This window comes from Moschus berezovskii, chromosome 6 (genome assembly GCF_049115385.1).
Source record: "Moschus berezovskii isolate FMDL1 chromosome 6, NW_MosBer_1.0, whole genome shotgun sequence".
Lineage (NCBI taxonomy): Eukaryota > Metazoa > Chordata > Mammalia > Artiodactyla > Moschidae > Moschus > Moschus berezovskii.
Window position 1 is genome coordinate 78996476 of NC_142465.1, and position 20839 is coordinate 79017314.

The 20839-nt window shown below is 39.1% G+C and overlaps 1 protein-coding gene across 22 annotated transcripts in view; it reads right to left on the bottom strand.

Moving 5' to 3' along the window:
- The window catches only part of RBFOX2 (RNA binding fox-1 homolog 2), a 299196-nt gene that overhangs the window by 211495 nt on the left and 66862 nt on the right, over nt 1-20839 (bottom strand). For 21 of the 22 annotated variants that reach the window (XR_008681951.2, XR_016037645.1, XR_008681952.2 and 18 more), the window contains exon 2: nt 3092-3142. The exons of the other annotated variant lie outside the window; for it this stretch is intronic. Coding sequence is in view for 18 of the 21 variants with exons in the window: in XM_055396666.2 (XP_055252641.1) it covers nt 3092-3142 (51 nt within the window). In the remaining 3 variants the exon portion in view is untranslated. The remainder of the gene's footprint in view (nt 1-3091; nt 3143-20839) is intronic. 22 annotated transcript variants of the gene reach the window in all.

Below are 20839 nucleotides of genomic sequence, written 5' to 3' on the forward strand. Positions count from 1 at the left end.
CCTGACGAACTATGGATGGAGGTTTGAGACACTGTACAGGAGACAGGAATCAAAACCAGCCCGAAGAAAAAGAAATACAAAAAAGGAAAATGGCTGTCTGAGGAGGCCTTACAAATAGCTGTGAAAACAAGTGAAGCTAAAAGCAAAGGAGAAAAGGAAAGATATACCCATTTTAATGCAGAGTTCTGAAGAATAGCAAGGAGAGATAAGAAAGCCTTCCTCAGCGATCAATGCAAAGAAATAGAGGAAAACAATAGAATGGGAAAGACTAGAGATCTCGTCAAGAAAATGAGAGATACCAAGGGAACATTTCATGCAAAGATGAGCTCAATAAAGGATAGAAATGGTAGGGACCTAACAGAAGCAGAAGATACTAAGAAGAGGTGGCAAGAATACACAGAAGAAGTGTACTGGATCTTCACGACCCAGATAATCACAATGGTGTGATCACTCACCTAGAGCCAGACATCCTGGAATGTGAAGTCAAGTGGGCTTTAGGAAGGATCACTATGAACAAAGCTAGCGGAGGTGATGGAATTCCAGTTGAGCTATTTCAAATCCTAAGAGATGATGCTGTGAAAGTGCTGCACTCAATATGCCAGCAAATTTGGAAAACTCAGCAGTGGCCACAGGACTGGAAAAGGTCAGTTTTCACTCCAATCCCAAAGAAAGGCAATGCCAAAGAATGCTCAAACTACTGCACAATTGCACTCATCTTACACGCTAGCAAGGTAATGCTCAAAGTTCTCCAAGCCAGGCTTCAGCAATATGTGAACTGTGAACATCCAGATGTTCAAGTTGGTTTTAGAAAAGGCAGAGGCACCAGAGATCAAACTGCCAACATCCACTGGATCATGGAAAAAGCAAGAGAGTTCCAGAAAAACATCTATTTCTGCTTTATTGACTACATCAAAGCCTTTGACTGTGTGGATCACAACAAACTGTGGGAAATTCTGAAAGAGATGGGAATACCAGACCACCCGACCTGCCTCTTGAGAAACCTGTATGAAGGTCAGGAAGCAACAGTTAGAACTGGACATGGAACAACAGACTGGTTCCAAATAGGAAAAGGAGTATGTCAAGGTTGTATATTGTCACCTTGCTTATTTAACTTATATGCAGAGTACATCATGAGGAACGCTAGGCTGGAGGAAGCACAAGCTGGAATCAAGATTGCCGGGAGAAATATCAATAGCCTCAGAAATGCTGATGACACCACCCTTATGGCAGAAAGTGAAGAGGAACAAAAGAGCCTCTTGATGAAAGTATAAGAGGAGAGTGAAAAAGTCAGCTTAAAGCTCAACTTTCAGAAAACTAAGATCATGGCATCTGGTCCCATCACTTCATGGGAAATAGATGGGCAAACAGTGGAAACAGTGTCAGACTTTTATTTTTTGGGGCTCCAAAATCACTGCAGATGGTGACTGCAGCCATGAAATTAAAAGACGCTTACTCCTTGGAAGGAAAGTTATGACCAACCTTGACAGCATGTTAAAAAGCAGAGACGTTACTTTGCCAACAAAGGTCCATCTAGTCAAGGCTATGGTTTTTCCAGTGGTCATGTATGGATGTGAGAGTTGGACTGGGACAGTGAAGAAAGCTGAGCGCCGAAGAATTGATGCTTTTGCACTGTGGTGTTGGAGAAGACTCTTGAGAGTCCCTTGGACTGCAAGGAGATCCAACCAGTCCATCCTAAAGGAGATCAGTCCTGGGTGTTCATTGGAGGGACTGATGTTGAAGCTGAAACTCCAATACTTTGGCCACCTGATGCGAAGAGCTGACTCATTTGAAAAGACCCTGATGCTGGGAAAGACTGAGGGCAGGAGGAGAAGGGGACGACAGAGGATGAGATGGTTGGATGGAATCACCAACTCGATGCACATGGGTTTGGGTGGACTCCGGCAGTTGGTGATGACAAGGAGGCCTGGCGTGCTGTGGTTCATGGAGTTGCAAAGCGTTGGACTCAACTGAGCGACTGAACTGAACTGATAAGGAATAGTGGATAGGCATTCAAAGATACAAATGATGGCTAGAAATTCAGAGATATTTCTATGAGCTACCCTTTTAAATCTCCTAAAGAGTATCAGTATCTCCAAACAGCAGGAGGTAAATTCCAGAGGCTAGGTGTCTTACATCATTTCTCTGAGGCAGCCTAACCAGTTTTACCCTAACTCTGTCAGCCTCACCAGATCAGAAAAGCACACAGACAGGGAAGGCATTTTACACCCTTGCCTAAACCATACTGAGGATGTCTTGGCAGGAGACAGTTTCACTCTAACCCATAAATGGGGCCCGGGCTTTCTCCAATCATTCTGCCTATCTAACAAAGAAAGGTAGCAGAAACTTCCCTGATTAAAACCATAAGGCTTGGTTTGGGAGAATGGCATTGAAACATGTATATTATCATATGTGAAATGACTCACCAGTTCAGGGTCGATGCATATTACAGGATGCTCAGGGCTGATATGGGGGGATGACCCAGAGGGAGGATAAGGGGAGGTGGGAGGGGGATTCGGGAGGGGGAACTCATGTACACCCAGGGCGGATTCATGTCAATGTATGGCAAAACCAACCAATATAATATTGTAAAATAATTAGCCTCCAATAAAAATAAAAAATAAATTAATTAATTTTAAAAATGTACATAAAAAAAAAAATAAAACCATAAGGCTGAATTCCCCCAGGGACAAGAATGGAATTTTCTTGTTGCTGATTACTACAGGGACTCCAAAAATCTGTGCAGGCAGGGGCTAAGTGGCTGGGAATAAACAGACAAGTCCAACACAAAATTATGAGACATCAAGAAAACCAGGTTTAAAAATTATCATGAAGCTTGTATAAGAAAAAACAAAAGTAATCATAACTGTGCTTGAGTGACTTTCCCCCTATAATATCCACAATTTCAATAATGTGATTATAATACCTTTAGGGTTAAGAAATATGTTTTATATATTGCTAAGGTAAATTCATTGCTGAAACTAACCAAATCACTCTCCAAAATAAATAATTCCAGGAAATGCTCTCTATCATGTAGCAGTCTTAGATAAAACACACACACACCACATCTGAGTTATAAACAACTTATACCAACCTGGCTGTCCCGTGTTGGGAATCCATGATAACCTGGGGTCAGAGGCTCGTTCTGAGACAAAGAAAAGAAAAGAAAACCATAAGACAAAAGACAGTGTTAAGAATCATCAGAATCATCCAAAATGATCAGACAGTAATTCCTGCAGTAGTTCCTAAGGTGTTCCATTGCTCTACACCACTCTACCTATATTCATCTCTGAGTTCAGCATGCAGGACAGCAAGAAAACCAAAAACAAATAAAAAACAGTACTTGCTTAGAAGCACTGTGTTCCTCCTCGTCCAGCTAAATGTTTCCTTCTCAGTGCCTCTCCAACAGAGCACTCTAGGGATTTGGGGCAGATCAACTCCTAACTTCTCACTATGGGACTCCAGCATGCCTGGCCCCTGAACTCTAAAAGCCAGTAACACTCCCGAACACTGGACAATGGAAAACCTTCACATATTTCCAAAAGTACCGTCATTGGGAAGGGGACAGCATCACCCCTACTGAAAACTGCCTCTTGACCTGGACAAGTTTTGTCCCTTCCCTCTATCAATCTGCTTTCTTTCAGTTTTGCCCCTGTTCCAGACTTCCTCTACCATCCTACATCCTATGGCCTCAAGTGACTCCTAATACGTATATGTGTTAAATTTATTAGGTTATTTGCACAATTTACTTTCCATATTATTTATAATTAAATTCATCTTTTTGTAAAGGTGTATCATATTGAGTAGGTCTTCCCTGGTGGCTCAGTGGTAAAGAACCCGCCTGCCAATGCAGGAGATATAAGACACATGGGTTCAGTCCCTCCGTCAGGAACAACCCCTCGAGGACGGAATGGCACTATTCTTACCTGGAGAATCCCATGGACAGAGGAGCCTGGTCGACTACAGTCCATGGGATCGCGCAGAGTTGTACACAACTGAAGTGACTTAGCACGCACACACACGTTATACTGAGTGTCTGATCTTCACATTAACCATTAAATCAAGAGCCTTGAGGGCTAGAATGGTGGCCAACAGAAGCCACGCAAACCCTCATTAAGTATAAGGTCATGCAGCATGAGCACTCACTAACGGTTCACTTGACTCATTCAGTCACTCAGTTTACACACACTGAATAGCTAATATTTTGAAAGAACTGCTTAATGACTGACAGAGTAAGAAAGATGAATAAAACAAGACCCTTGCCTCCAAGGGAACTTTAAAATGGGAGGTGATACACATGCACATAAAGATGTAAGTGAGAAAATAGTGTTTTTGTAGTTTTTTCAAGGTGCTCAATACAGCTACCTGAAAGATATTCATCCACTTCTTCAATTCATTTCTATTTCCACTCCTACTAGCAGAAGCTAAGTTAAGAAGAATTTTCATTGATAGGCCTTCTTTTATGACAAGAGAGTGAACCTTCCATCTAATGGTACATCTGCTTTGATTTTATCTACATCTTTGATCATCAAAAGTCCACACTCCTTTCAAAAACACGAAAGCAAGGTGTCAACTTAAGCTCCCTGCATAGACCCCATGTCTTGTTCATCATGATTTCCCTACAGTCAAGCACAGTATCTAACACATGCTGGACATTCAAAAGAATATGTAAATAAATAAACGAGGTTCAATAATCAGAAATTATTAGGCATCCATTGGAGCATAGAGAAAGCAAGAAAATTCCAGAAAAACATCTACTTCTGCTTCACTAACTATGCTAAAGTCTCGGACTGTGTGGATCACAATAAACTGTGGAAAATTCTTATAAGAGATGGGAATACCAGACCACCTTACCTGCCTCTGGAGAAATGTGTATGCAGGTCAGGAAGCAACAGTTAGAACCGGGCATAGAAAACAAACTGGTTCAAAACTGGGAATGGAGTATTGCAAGGCTGTATACTGTCACTCTGCTAACTTAACTTACATGCAGAGTACATCATGTGAAATGCAGGGTTGGATGAAGCACAAGCTGGAATCAAGATTGCCAGGAGAAATATCAATAACCTCAGATATGCAGATGCCACCCTTAGGGCAGAAATAGAAGCAGAACTAAAGAGCCACTTGATGAAGGTGAAAGGGGAAAGTTAAAACATCTGGCTTAAAACTCAACATTCAAAAAACAAAGATCATGGCATCCAGTCCCATCACTTCGTGGCAAATAGAGGGGGAAACAGTGACAGACAGACTTTATTTTGGGGGGCTATAAAATCACTGCAGATGGTAACTGCAGTCACAAAATTAAAAGACGCTTGTTCCTTGGAAGAAAAGCTATGACAAACCTGGACAGCGTATTAAAAAGCAGAGACATTACTTTGCCCACAAAGGTCTGTACAGTCAAAAGCTATGGTTTTTCCAGAAGCCATGTACAAAGTGAGAGTTGGACCATAAAGAAGGCTAAATGTCAAAGAACTGATGCTTTTGAGCCGTGGTGCTGGAGAAGACTCTTGATGGTATCATCAACTAAATGGACAAGTTTGAATAAGCTCCGGGAGTTGGTGATGGACAGGGAAGCCTGGCATGCTGTAGTCTATGGGGTCACAAAGAGTCGGGCACAACTGAGTGACTGAACTGGACTTCAAGGAGATCAAACCAGTTAATCCTAAAAGAAATCAATCATGAATATTTATTAGAAGGACTGATGCTGAAGCTGAAACTCCAATACTTTGGCCACCTGATGCAAAGAACTGACTCATTAGCAAAGACCCTGATGCTGGGGAAGATTGAAGGCAGGAGGAGAAGGGGACCACAGAGGATAAGATGATTGGATGGCATCACTGACTCAATGGACATGAGTTTGAGCAAGCTCCAGGAGATGGTGAAGAACAGGGAACCCTGGTATGCTGCAGTCCATGGGGATCACAAAGAGTCAGACACAACTGAGCGACTGAACAAATTAAGCATTCAGTTGCTGACTCATAGACAATTCAAGTTCTCTTTTTTTATTCCTAAGTCTCTATTTTGGACATTTATAAATTTTCTTCCCAAAGAGAGTACACCAAAGATAACTGCCTTTAAAAATGATAGGTGCCATAAAAAAAAAAAAACAAACAACTGATAGGTGCCAAAACAATTACGAGAAAGAACAAAGTTGAAGGGCTCACATTACAAAGCTACAGTAATCAAGACAGTGTAATACTTTTAAGAACAGACAGACAGAGCAATGAGGTACAACTAAGAGTCCAGAAATAAACCCTTGCAGTTATGATCAACTGAGTTTTAAAAAGTGTGCCAAGAAAAACAATAGAAGAAAGAATAACCTTTTCAACAAATGGCACTGGAACACCTGGATATCTTGTACTGAAGAATAAAGCTGTAACTCTGTCTTACACCATATACAAAATTAACTCAAGACAGATAATAGACCTAAAATCATGCAACACTTAGAAGAAAACAAAGGAAATCTTCATGACCTTTGATTAAGTAATGGTTTCTTCGATAAAACTACAAAAAGTGACAAAGGAAAAATAAATGAACTTCATCAAAACTTAAAACTTCAGTACTTCAAAGGACACCATCATTTTGGGGGACCTAATACACACACAGTGATTACAGTTAACAAGACTGTGTGATATACTTGAAGTTTGCTAAGAGAATAGGCTGTAAATGTTCTCACCTCACAGACACACACAAAAATAATTATGTGACATGATGCAGGTGTTAGTTACAGCTATGGTATTAATCATTTTGCAATATACAAGTCTATCAAACCAACAAGTTGTACACATTAAACTTACACAACGTTAAGGCCAATTATGTCTCAATACAGCTGGGGAGGAAAAGATACCATCAAGTTAGACAACAGAATGGGAGAAAATATTTGCAAATCCTTTGTCCAACAAGGGACTTGTATTCAGAACATAAAAGAACTCTTAGACAAATAATCCAAATTTTTAAGTGGGCAAAAGTTGTGAACAGGAAGTTCTCCAAAGAGGATAAACAAATGACCAATAAGCACATGAAAAGATAATCAACACTGTAGGTCAATAGGAAAATGCACATCAAAACCATAACGAGATAACACACTCACTAGGATGGCTACAGTCAAACAGTCAGACAATAACAAGTATTATCAATGATATGGAGAAACTGGAATCTCACACACTGCTGTTGGGAATGCAAAATGGTGCAGGCACTTTGGAAACAGTTTAGAAATCCCTCAAAATGTTAAAAAAAAAAAAGTGACCATGTGATCCAGCAATTCCACACTAGGTGTAACCAAGAAAACTAAAAACATACATCCATAGAAAGCCTTGTACACAGATGTACATAGCAGAGTTATTTCATAATAGCCAAAGAGCAGAAATAATCCAAATGTCTATCAACTGATGAATGGAGAGGTATATGTATAACTGAGTATTATTTAGCAACAAAAAAGGAATGAAGTATTGGTAAAACAAAGATGAACTTTAAAATCATCATGCTAAGTGAAAAAAATCAGACAATAGCCACAAATTATCATTTAATTTATAGGAGATATTCAGAATGGGCAAATCCATAAAGAAAGAAGATTAGTAGTCTAGGGACTAAAGGGAGTGACTGCTAATGGGTACTCCATTTTACTTTTGGTGATGAAAATGTTCTGTAATTAGTGATGATGGATTCACAACTCTGATTTTGCTGAAAACCTCAAAACACTAAACACCACTAAAAACACTTTAAAAGGGTAAGATTTATGGTCTGTGAATTTTAGGTTAATAAACTTGTTATTTAAAAATAATAATAATAGGCAATGTTGGCTGGCTATTCTCACACTAAATTTTACAGGGGAGACACCTGTAGCTTTGTTGTTGTTACTTAGTTGCTCAGTCTTGTCCAACTCCTGTGTGACCCCATGATTAGGTTCCTCTGTCCATGGGGATTTTCCAGGCAAGAATACTGGAGTGGGTTGCCATTTCCTTCTTCAGGGGATCTCTTCAACCCAGGGATCGAACCCACATCTCCTGCATTGGCAAGCAAGTTCTTTATCACTGAGTCACCTTGAAAGCCTACCTGCAGCTTGGACCAGAACAAAAAGAATAGGGCTCCTTCCAAAATCCCCAAGAGCCTTGTTTGTTCTGGAGTCCATACATTTACTTCATCACCATTCCCTCCAAATTTTAACAATGCTGATGATAAAGTTGTATGATACTGAGCAATCAATCAGGCATGGTTTTAGGATGATGGGGAGAGAGGGAAGAGAAAGTGGCAAAGAGAAGAAGATAATAAAACACACATAATAGGTGGGAAAGTTAAACTTTCAACCCAGGTCTGCTGGACTCCAAAGCCCCTGTTCTTCTCATTTTATCAAATTATCTTTTCTAATAATCATACCATATTACTCCTTTACAATAAATTTCAAGACTGTCTGAGAAAGGAATCAGAGGATTAAGAAAGTCATCAAAAACACCCAAAAGCATCATTAACAAAGATTCATCACTCCCAGAGACTATCCTGTATATATATACTCTTTGAGTTCAACAATGCACAACACTTTTATAAGGGAAAACAAAACAATCCTCTTACAAGCGAGCATTGTCCAAAACTTTAATAGCAAAGACAGATGTAATAACAGGTGCACAGAGATGTGCCAGAGGAAATGGACTTCCTCCTTCACCTGCTTAGCAAAGTGCTTCTCCTTTCTTCCCCATCTCTCACTCTTAGAACTCTCCAGCCCTCAGACACATCTTGCCTCACTGAAGGTGGGCTATACTTAATGACACAGGTTTGCTTTCTTTTTTAATTTTACTGTATACATACCGGTCCCTTCAAACTGCATGAACTTTCCATGTTTTTGAATTGTATAGAAATCAATCCTATTGCATAGCAATTTCCTTCTTTTCTCAATATTCTGAGATTTATCTCCACTTATGCATGTCACTCTATTTCACTAATTTTGACCACTGCTTAGTTTTCTCTCTTATGACTATGTCACCATTTATTCATCCCTCTTGCTTTCCTGTTAACAGACTTAAATTGTTCCCAGTTATACTCACAAACCACGCTGCCTATAAACATTCAGAGCTGAGGTATCACCTTCCACCCATACACTGGCAAAAATAAAAGTATGACAAATTGGCAAGACGAGTCAACAGACATCTTCACATCTAACAGTAGGATACAAGTATATTAGGACTACTCTTTTGGAAAGTAACTTTACAATAATTATTAAAATATTAAATACTCATCAGTTCAGTCAGTTCAGTTCAGTCATTCAGTCGTGTCCGACTCTTTGCGACCCCATGAATCACAGCACGCCAGGCCTCCCTGTCCATCACCAACTCCCGGAGTTCACTCAAACTCATGTTCATCGAGTCGGCATACCTTTTTGTAATTTCATATCTCTGATTTCTCTATCTACTCTATAGAATCATCTGAACTTGTGCTCAAAGAAGCATGTTGGACCATAACAAAAAGAACAGGGATCCTTCCAAAATCCCCAAGAGCCTTGCTTATTCTGGAGTCTATACATTTACTACAACACCATTTCCTATAGACTTTAACAATGCAACTGCAAAGATTTTTTAATTCAGTGCTGTTTGCAACACTGGAAAACTAAAAAGAACCTCAATTACGGAGAAGGCAATGGCACCCCACTCCAGTACTCTTGCCTGGAAAATCCCATGGATGGAGGAGCCTGGTAGGCTGCAGTCCATGGGGTCGCAAAGAGTCGGACACGACTGGGTGACTTCACTTTGACTTTTCACTTTCATACATTGGAGAAGGAAATGGCAACCCACTCCAGTGTTCTTGCCTGGAGAATCCCAGGGATGGGGGAGCCTGGTGGGCTGCCGTCTATGGGGTCGCACAGAGTCAGACACGACTGAAGTAACTTAGCAGCAGCAGCAGCAGTGTTATCAACTATTGTACTGTTTCAACATCCTCTGTTGAACTCTGTAAGCTTTTTAAAAGGTAAAAAATCTCAATGAACTATCTCAAGTCATACTGCTGCTGCTGCTAAGTCACTTCAGTCATGTCCGACTCTGTGTGACCCCATAGACGGAAGCCCACCAGGCTCCCCCATCCCTGGGATTCTCCAGGCAAGAACACTGGAGTGGGTTGCCATTTCCTTCTCCAATGTGTGAAAGACAGCAAAACAGTAGGTGTGCCATTCCTTTAAATCACAATACAAAAGAGGTATTTCTACATGAATATAAAATGTAGAAGGATGTACAACAAAGTTCTAACAGTGGTTCCCGCTAGGGAGAAGAGTAAGATTTGTGGAAGGATGACAGGGCATTCTCTATGGGAATAATATTTGAATATACAGAATGTAAAATTCATGTATTAAGAACCAAAACAGTTACTATTACCAGTGTTTCAAAATGGTTTATACAACCAGGTATTATGTGCAAAAAACACCTTCATATAATCTTATTAAGTCCTCACAATGCAGAAAATGGGTTTCATAACCCTCATTTTACAGATGACAAAACTGAATTTCAGAATGATTAAGTGGTTTGCTGAAAGCCAAACAGCTAATGATAGTGGTAGAGCTGCCTTCAGATTCAGGTCTTTTAACTCTATACCTAGTAGTCTATTACCTCATGACAACCTGTAAAAACCAGTACTGGTCCTGGGAGAGATTGATATAATTGTCTAAAAACATGCAGATCTGAGTTTTTTTTAATCAGAGTAAAAATAATTGCTGAAATGTATTATTTTTTAAATTTTTTATTTCATATTGGAGTACAGTTGACTAACAATGTTGTGTTAGTTTCAGGTACATGGCAAAGTGATTGAGTCATGCATTAATAACAAATTTAAAGCAGAGATGAAATTACACGGAACAGATGGGACAGAAATCAGATGTGTTTAAACTCCAAAGAGGAAAGGCTTTAGCAGCTGTATTGCCACAAGCAAGAGTTATTGACCTAGTAAGACTGGAAGACTTAGAAAATGACTGCCAAGACATAGAAATTGCTCAAAAAAAAAAAAGAATATGTAAGAAATAAAATACAAACCGTAAGAATTTTACTACAGGTCAACAATTAAACCTGTTTAGAAGCTTCTGATGAATTAATATATGTAACTGACAGAGTAATTGTGATGGATCGTGCATGTACAATGGACATTGAAAGAAATGAAGAAAAATATTACCTGATTTTTATATTCTTCACTGGCTGCTTAGAAGCTCCCACTGCATCTATGTTTGAAGAATCCATTTAAGCAGAAGCATCCTTCATTTAGTCAGTAAAGGTGGATTTAACAACTGCTTTATGACAAGTATTGTGCTGGTATCCCTGCCCTTGAGGAGTTCTAAGTCATAATAATAACAAGATAATGTGACTGATAACACAACTACCATCTATAAAAAGAACTACAGGACTCCATAAGATCTTTTGGAAATCTGTGTACTGGAGTGGGGGGTGGGCAATAAGTGGGTAATAGCTTCTAATCTTGTATCGGAGGAGAGGATTTCCATACGGTCAAGGACCGAGGAATGCTGAAAAGACACAGTGGAGTTTAAAACCACTCCTCTAAATGCATTCTGAAAATCATCATTTCTAAATGATTAGATACTTACAAAGGGCCAATAATATATTTGCATGTTCCAAATTAAAATCACCTAGAATACTGTGCCTATGAGATACAACAGACCAGCTTACTTAAACATGTTGTTTAAAGGAGACGCACTGAGAGGACTGAGTAACGCAGAAAATCAAAACAGGCCTGCTTTCAGCACAGAAATACAGGAGTGACGTAACATGCTAGTTATAAATCCTAAGCAACGATCAATAAAACTGAGCAGTCTAAGGAAGACACAGCTCTGCCTGCCTCCTCTGGTTCCACCCACTTAACAGGCCATGTGTTCAGCAGCCAGAGATTTATCATAATTTTTTTTACTGGCTTCTATCAGTGATGAAGGTTTTCTAGGAACAGGAGCACAAAACTGAAAATTTACAAGAAAGCTACACTAAGCAATTAGAAAAAAAAAAAAATTTAACCCCACTTTACCGTCTTTCTTTTGTATCTAACAAAATCAAACCCGCTTCACAAAATGGAAGAGGAAGAAAAATACTGAGACTGGAACAAAATAAGTCCTTGCCATCAGGCAATTTGGGAAGAGGAAAGGAAAACGAAGCAAAGGAAAGTAAGAATGAAGCTGTCCTCTAACAAACAAGCCTGGTCAATGGTACTAAGTTTTTCATTGACTGACTTACTCTCAGTTGAAAATTAATTTCATATTACCTTATGTAACACTTAACAATGAAAGGGAAAACTGATTTAGACCATATTGGCTAGGGAAGAAGAGCAAATCAAGTTTCGCAGGGTATTTCAATACCTTTGTTTTGCAGCCCAAGTTACGTAAAGCAGCCTGTTTCTGAATGGGGACACGGAAGGGAACACCACAGGAACTGGAGAGGCGGCTAAGCTCCACGTGTTATCACGGACAAAAACCGACCCTAGCATCAAGTACTTCTGAGTCAGGAAGAGACTGCTTAACAACCACAGTTCACTGTTCTGTGTCCAAACCATACAAGGCTCAAGGTACCCAACGATAAGAGGACTTATAAGGGATATGAACCTGGTAGTATCTAACAACACAGTCCCAAAAGAAAGTGCAATGGGTAAATGGCAAACTAAACTTTCACACTACTACATGCTGTGCTGTGCTTAGTCGCTCAGTCATGTCTGACTCTTTGCAACCCCATGGACTGTAGCCACCAGACTCCTCTACCTATGGTGATTCTCCAGGCAAGAATACTGGAGTGTGTTGCATTTCTTTCTCCAGGGTATCTTCCCAACCTAGGAATTGAACCCAGGTCTCCCACACTACAGGAGGATTCTTCACCATCTGAGCCACCAGGGAAGCCCATAATAAAACAAAACATAGAGTAATTCATCCCACATCCCCAACAAGAAAACTGACAGCCAATACCTCTTTGTTACATTCACCACTTCCACCCTAAATATCCCTTTTTAAAACCAGTTCATTCTGGGGGTGCTTTATCTCAGCCCTCGGGCTGGTTGCTATTATAATTTTTATAATATTAATTTAAATATTCTGTTCAGTTCAGTCGCTCAGTCATGTCTGACTCTTTGCGACCCCATGAATCACAGCACGCCAGGCCTCCCTGTCCATCACCAACTCCCAGAGTTCACTCAAACTCACCTCCATCAAGTCGGTGATGCCATCAAGCCATCTCATTCTCTGTCATCCCCTTCTCCTCCTGCCCCCAATCCCTCCCAGCATCAGAGTCTTTTCCAGTGAGTCAACTCTTCGCATATTAAGTTAATATTAAAATTAATTTTATATTAATGATATATTATCATCTATCAATCACATTATTACAGTATATCTGTTACATCTGTTATTCCTTAGAGTTCACTCTACTCCTTACAAGCCAATCCCTTATTACTTCGATCTGCTGTTACAGTATATAATTCTTTATGTTACATTCCTTGTTTAAATTATTTATAGTCTCTTTGTCCTGATTGGACCCAGACTGGTACAGATGAGCTGAAACAAAATGCTAATAGCCACTGATTTCATACAGGACAGACATTATGTTTCATATTTTCTATACATTATCACTCTGTATTCTCACCAAAACTCTGTAATATTATATTACAATCTCTCAACAGTAAGAAAACAGGCTTAGAAAATGAAGCAATTTGTTTATGAGAATGCAAATCCACGTTGGTCTGATATTCCAGTCCCTGCTAGTTCCCTACTATAACATTTATTTTTCTTCACAGAACCTAGCAACACATTTTAAAGAACTAAATATCTATGTCCTGGAGAAGAATGAACAAAGGAGTTCTGGCTGCTATACTTAGAAAGGGCAGCTTCCAAGGTTGGCCTTGACTGGTGCCTGGGACCTTAGGATTTCAGGAGGGTTCTATTCCCAGAACCAGTTAAGAGTGGCTCACTGAGCCTAAATTGTGCAAACCATATGGCTGATGCCGAACACTGCTTTCCTTCTGAGAGTCGAGAATCCGAGCACATGCTAGGCAGAGGGTGCCTAAGTGTACAACCCTTCCCAGCCATGCCCCAGAAAGAAAAATTCCCCCACTAAGGCTCTAATGAGCTTCCCTGGTAGACATCACTGCCACCACTGGCTGAAGCAGAGAAGCACACCCCGTGTGACTCCACTGTGAGGAAAGCTGAATGGAGCCTGATTTCTTTTGCACTTCACCACCATGCACTTTTTCCCTTGGTGATTTTGCTTTGTATCCTCTCACTGCTATAAATCATGGCCATGAGTATGTCTAGACACTGAATTCTGTAAATCCTAGCAAATCACTGGAGCTGGGGTAGTCTTGGGGACCTCCTAATACAGCCTGTGACATGCCAAGTATTTTATTAAATGCAGAGGACACAAAGATGAACGGGGCCTTTGCCCTCAAGGAATTTTACAGTCTATTTAAATTTCCCTTCTTTCACTTCTCTGATCTTCACTTCTCAGTCTGTTCACCACTTAAAATAGATGAGATACATTTCCTTGAGCTAAATCTCATTCTTGGTACTGAAATGATGCTAAATATTTAATAAGTCCATCAGGCAAAATCTGAGATACAAAGCTCTAATAAACTCAAAGGCCACACATATTTTCTTTTTACTTTCCCCATCATATTGTGTTCCTCATTAAAAATAAATTGACAAACCCTTGTACACTGCTGGTAGGAATATAAAATGGTGCAGCTGCTACAGAAAATTGTTTGGCTGCTCCTCAAAAAGCTAAACATAGAACTACCACATGGCCCAGCAATTCCACTCTTAGGTATATTCCCCAAAGAATTAAAAACAAGTACTCATGCAAGCACTTGTACACACTATGCAAAAGAGCTGAAAGGTGGAAATAATAAATGTCCATCAATGAACAAATAAATTATTGTATATACATACAAAGCAATAGTATTTGCCTATAAAAAGGAATAAAGTGCTGAAATATACTATAACAGGAATGAATCTTGAAAATATGATGGTATATGAAAGAAGCCAGAAACAAAAGATCATGTATTATACAATCCCATTTATATGAAATATCAAGAATAAGCACATTTCTAGAGACAGAAAGCAGATTGGTGGTTTTCAGAGACTGGAAGGAAGGGGAAAGTGACTGCTTTAACAGGTGTGGGTTGTTTTGGGGGTGATAAAAATGTTTGGAACTAGAAGGGATGGTGGCTGCACCACATGTGAATGCACTAAAGAAAACCAAACCATTCACTTTTAAAAGGTTAATTTACATGTTGTATGAATCTCATCTCCTAAACAATTTTTGCAAAGCAATACAGTATACAGTATGACAATAATGATGTTATTTGACTGGGTACTTGTAGCTTGAAAAAAAAAAATCAACAGTGACTACAATAGACATAGATTCAAAACGGTGCTGTATCTCCATATACACCCTAGAAAACGATCTGAAAACTCAAGCTGGTTCTAAGATATGATAGAGTAGAGTATGTATAAATTTTCTTCCAAAACCCATAGAAAATAAAATTATAACATTACATTATAGTTATTATAACTATATTATTATAATTATGAAATAATATCATTATATAATAATGTATATTACTTTGAATAGCATGCATGCATAAATAAAATCAATATTTTAAAGACATTTGCCTATTTCATCAACATCCCTAAAAATTTATATATTTTGGTAGGCTGGTCTTTTCAATGGAAAAACAATTTAAAGTTTTATATTCAGAGTTTCCTCATATTCAGGCATTTACAGCACAAAAACATAACTTTTTTTTCTCTTTAAGTCTAGAAGGATATATCCCAAAATGTTTAGTGATTATACGTCTTGGTGTTGAGGTGGGTTTATAGAGTGGTATATATTTTTTTTTCTTTTCCCTATCCATATTTTCTAATTTTTCAAAAATGAATATATATTATTTTCACTCAAAACCATCAAAAAATAGGCCATTTTATTTGAACCAATAGGCTCACTAATGGTGTCTCAGACCGTGAAGAATCTGCCTGCAATGCAGGAGATCTGGGTTTGATCCCCGGGGAGGGGAAGATCCCCTGGAGGAAGGAATGTCAACCCACTGTAGTATTCTTGCCTGGAGAATACCATGGACAGAGAAGCCTGGTGGGGTACAGTCCATGGGTTGCAAAGAGTCTGACATGACTGAACAGCTAACACTTTGAAGGGTTCTGTAAAAATTAAATGAGATAATACACATGAGGCCTTTAACGCAGTACTCAGAATGTTATAAGTATGCAACAAACATTAAGTAAAACGGATACTATTAGGTTTCTGTTTCTGAAAATATTCCTCAGGAAACATCTTTCATTACCTACAGCAAAAGCGTTTACCTTAATCCGGGCCTGGGTTGCCTGAGTCAAGACTAAATAACTAACAGTTTCTCACCTGGTCCAGCAGCCTTCATCCACCTCTTCCCAGTTTTCTCACCAGGGCCAGGGTTAATTCAACAAACACCACTCACAGCCCTCCCATGCTAATGGCTCTCCACTGCGTACATGATCAAGTTCCAAACACTCTAAAATCTGGCCTCACCTGTTCATTTCTTTTTTCTCCCTATTTATTTATTCCCTCAACAAACATTTACTGAGGGGCATTCATGTGTCTGGTACTATGGTAAAAACAGAAAGACAAATAAGTTACTGATTCTTTTCTCAAGGAACTCGTAGTCGAGTGAGAGAGACAGGTATATGTAAGCAAGCACAACATGAATCATACAATAAAATGCAAATATTAGGCCCAGAGGGAACAAGTGAACAAGGCTGACAAGGGAGTGAGAAAAGCATGAATAAATCACAAAGAAGGGACACATCACAGGAGGCAAGATCTGGATGGGTTTGAAGATCTAAACTTCACTCAAAAGACTTCATACCTAAGGGTGTTCTCCCACATCAACTCAAGTAAAATCGAGCAAAGTCCTCCTTGCCTTCACAATGCAATTCCTATCTGGCTCAGTATACTTTCAAACTGAGTCAAGACCCATTCATGATTGATTTAAGAGATCTCAATCATTATTATAAAATCAAAAGTTAAAGCAGCAGTTCTCAAACTTTTTGGTCTTTGAATGTCTTTTCACTCTTAAAAATTACTAGAGATCCCAGAGAACTTTTGTTTATGGGAGTTAATAAAGATTAGTATTTGCCTATTAGAAACTAAAACTGCAGTTTTAAAACTATTTGTTAATTCATTTTAAAATACCAGTAATAAACCACTATGCTAACATGAAAGCTTTTACAAAAATTAACTATTTTGATACAGCCACTATAGAGAACAGTATGAAGATTCCTTAAAAATCTAGGAATAAAACTAACATATGACCCAACTCAGATGGTTAAGAATCCATCCGCTATGTGGGAGACCTGGGTTCGATCCCTGGGTTGGGAAGATCCCCTGGAGAATTACATGGACTACAGTCCATGCAGTTGAAAAGAGTCGGACACGACTGAGCGACTTTCACTTCACTTCACTTCACTTCATGACCCAACAAACCCACTCCTGGGCATTTAAACCCTGAGGAAACCATAATTGAAAAAGACACATCTACCCCAATATTACTGCAGCACTACTTACAATAGCTAGGATATGAAAGCAACCTAGATGTCTATCAACAGATGAATGGATAAAGAAGTTGTGGTACATATATACAGTGAAACAGTACTCAGCTATAAAAAGGAACACATCTGAGTCAGTTCTAATGAGGTGGATGAACCTACAGCCTATTATGCAGAGTGAAGTAAGTGAGAAAGAGAAAAACAAATATCATATATTAACACATATATATGGAATCTAGAAAAGATGGTAGCAGGGCAGCAATGGTGATGCAGATAAAGAACAGACTTGCTGGACACAGTTGGGGAAGGAAGAGGGTGGGACAACATATACAATGTATACTGAAATATACACATTACCACATGGAAAACAGACAGCCAGTGCTATGTGACAATCTGCAGGGGAGGGAGGGAGGTCCAAGAGGGAGGGGACATCTGTACACCTATGTCTGATTCATGCACATGTATGGCAGAAACAAACACAATAGTGCAAAGCAATTATCCTCCAATTAAAAATAAATTTAAAGGAAAGAAACACAAAAAAATGTAGTGAGAACAGTGCTATTGTAATACATTTTTCTGCAAATATCTTTCACAGCCAACTTAATAGAAGATGGCTAAGATACCTGCTTCTGCTTTCAATCTGTTGTGATATTTTATTTTGATGAAAGTATATGAAGAAAATTTTGCCTCCTACAGATATGTGTTTGTAAAAAGTAGGAGTACTTTCACATATCTATGGATATTCTTCCTTAATATAATATCAAAACTTGCAAAGTGACAGTTCCTTAAAAGTTAGTTTCAGTGTGGCAATGCATATCAGTGAATTTTTCATAAAATCCATTGGCCTGTCCTGTATTTTGAACGATTTTTTTACCTATCATGATTATGTAACAACAAGCATTGCTCATTTATAAAATACTTGTTCACTAAATTATAAAGATCTTCTCAATACTGACACATTTCATTATATGACAGCAATGAAACTGCTTCCCCCCTCTCTCCTTTAAGTGCAAGACTGTGGTGGTGAAAAAAAAATAATGACTACTAACCAGTACAGTTTGGTGCAGGGGCCTTGACTCACACTAGGATGACCCATCATTGCTTATACATCAGTGCAAATGTCAACATAGTAGGAAAAGCAAAGAACATCTTAATGTTATGAAGAGTGTTGACCTTGAATACCTCCTAAAAGGTTCTGGTGCACCTTGCGGGGCCGGGGGTGGGGGTGCTGTCCATGGACCACACTTTTCAAGATGAGTATACTGGACTATAACAGAATTTTGAAACAGAAAGAATCAAGTATGTCATGCTTTAATAATAAGGGCAAGAATTACTCCATGAAACGTGTTTTGGTCATATATATACAGATAAACACCTAACTACACTAGTCTGTCATGTAAAATGGATCTCTTATCATGGGTCAAGGTCAAAATCCCATGGTCAAACAACTCTTATGTTGTGATACTCAGTTGAAACTGCTATTTCACTGAACTGAAGACTGAAAAAACAAAAACAAACAAACAAAAATCATCTAAATTAGCCTCAAGAGTATAAAGGAAATATATCCCAAAAGGATAACTCTGCAGCATTCCAAATATCCTTTGAGACAGGCTAACATGTCAATCCTTTAGCCCAAAAGGTCAATACAGACATAATAAATTGTATTTTAACTGGCATACAATAGCTATTAAAATTTCACTTTTATAATCATTTCATCGCTCACGTTACTATTCAACATGATTCAGCTCTGTTGCTATTAGCTGAGTGACTTAGGGCAAATTACTCAACCTCGCTGATCTACTGTGCCTGTAGAGACATTAAGATCAGGCATAATATATACAAAGCACCACGCCACCCTCTAGAGGAAAGAGGAAAGCTATTATAACAATTCTTATTATATACTTTGAGTTCACAATCCTCTCTTACCCCTCAGTCCCCTAAGATATGTATGGCTGAGTGACAATGGGCCTTTCTGTTTCCTACTCTTGCTGTTGCTTCCAATGCCCTTCTGTCTACAACTAACAATCCTCTGACCTAAACTCTCCCCCATCTACTTCTGGTGTCCCCAGTGTAAGTACCCAAACTTCCTCTTATCCTATAAGTCTCCTGGTCAGAAAGGAGACAATGCTCATTACAATTCAAAGATCTTCTGATAAATGCCATGTCAATTCTTGCTTGGAACTAGCCTAAAAGACTTCAAATGAAATCATCTGAATTTGTGGTGGGTTTTTTTTTTTAACAGCAATTTTTAAAAAAACACACACTTAAATTAAAGCATATGGTCAACTACTATGAATTCATGAGAGGGCTGTCTCTATCAGATCTCATCACACCTTAATTCTTGAACAAGCTCCACTCCATTATTTCATGGGCTAGGTGTTATTTCCATGATCAGTTGAAGACGCTGAGATTCAGAGAGGCTGAATGACTAGATCGAGGCCAAACAGCTAATAAGTGGTAGGGCCAGAGGCACAATTATAGCTCTATTCTTTCCATTATTCGGTGATTTAGTCCAGAAAAGCGTTTATTTTCAGGCTAGGCAACAGGGAAGGGAAGTGCAAGCTCAAACTGGCTTAGCCTGACTGTTTCTCTTCTACCAATGAGAGTAACAGATAATCCAGTTTTTGGGGGGAGGAAGGGACTTCCCAGGTGGCGCAGTGGTAAAGAATCTACCTGCCAATGCAGGAGATTTAAGAGAGGCAGGTTTAATCTTGGGTTGGGAAGATCCCTGCAAGTAGGAAATGGCAAATCACTCCAGTATTCTTGCCTGGAAAATTCCATCAACAGATGAGCCTGGTGGGCAACAGTCCATGGGGTGACAAAGAGTAGAATATGACTGAGAAGAAGCATGAGCGCAATCTACCTTTTAACTTGGAGTTATCACCCAATTACCCTCATTGGTAGAAGAAAATCAGTGTTTCTTAAATTTTAACATGCATACAGGTCACTGCAGTGTACCCTGTTAAAAATGCAGATTCTTATTCAGTGGGTTTGGTGGGGTACCTGAGACTCTGCATTTCTAATAAGATCTCAGGAAATGATGACACATCTAGTGCTGGGGCCGTACTCAAAGTAGATTAAACGCAGTGGTTCTCAAACCTGGCTGCTCATCACAATCATCTGGGAATCACTGAACAATTACAGATTCCCAAGGCCCTCCCTCCTGGACGTTCAGTGGTGTCTGAAATCATCTACTTCATAATTTTGTAATCCAAAGAAATGTATAATTGTTAATGACAACAGCCAAAGCAAGCACTGACTGAGCATATACTAAATGTTTAAGTGTTTTTCATATTAGTTTACTTA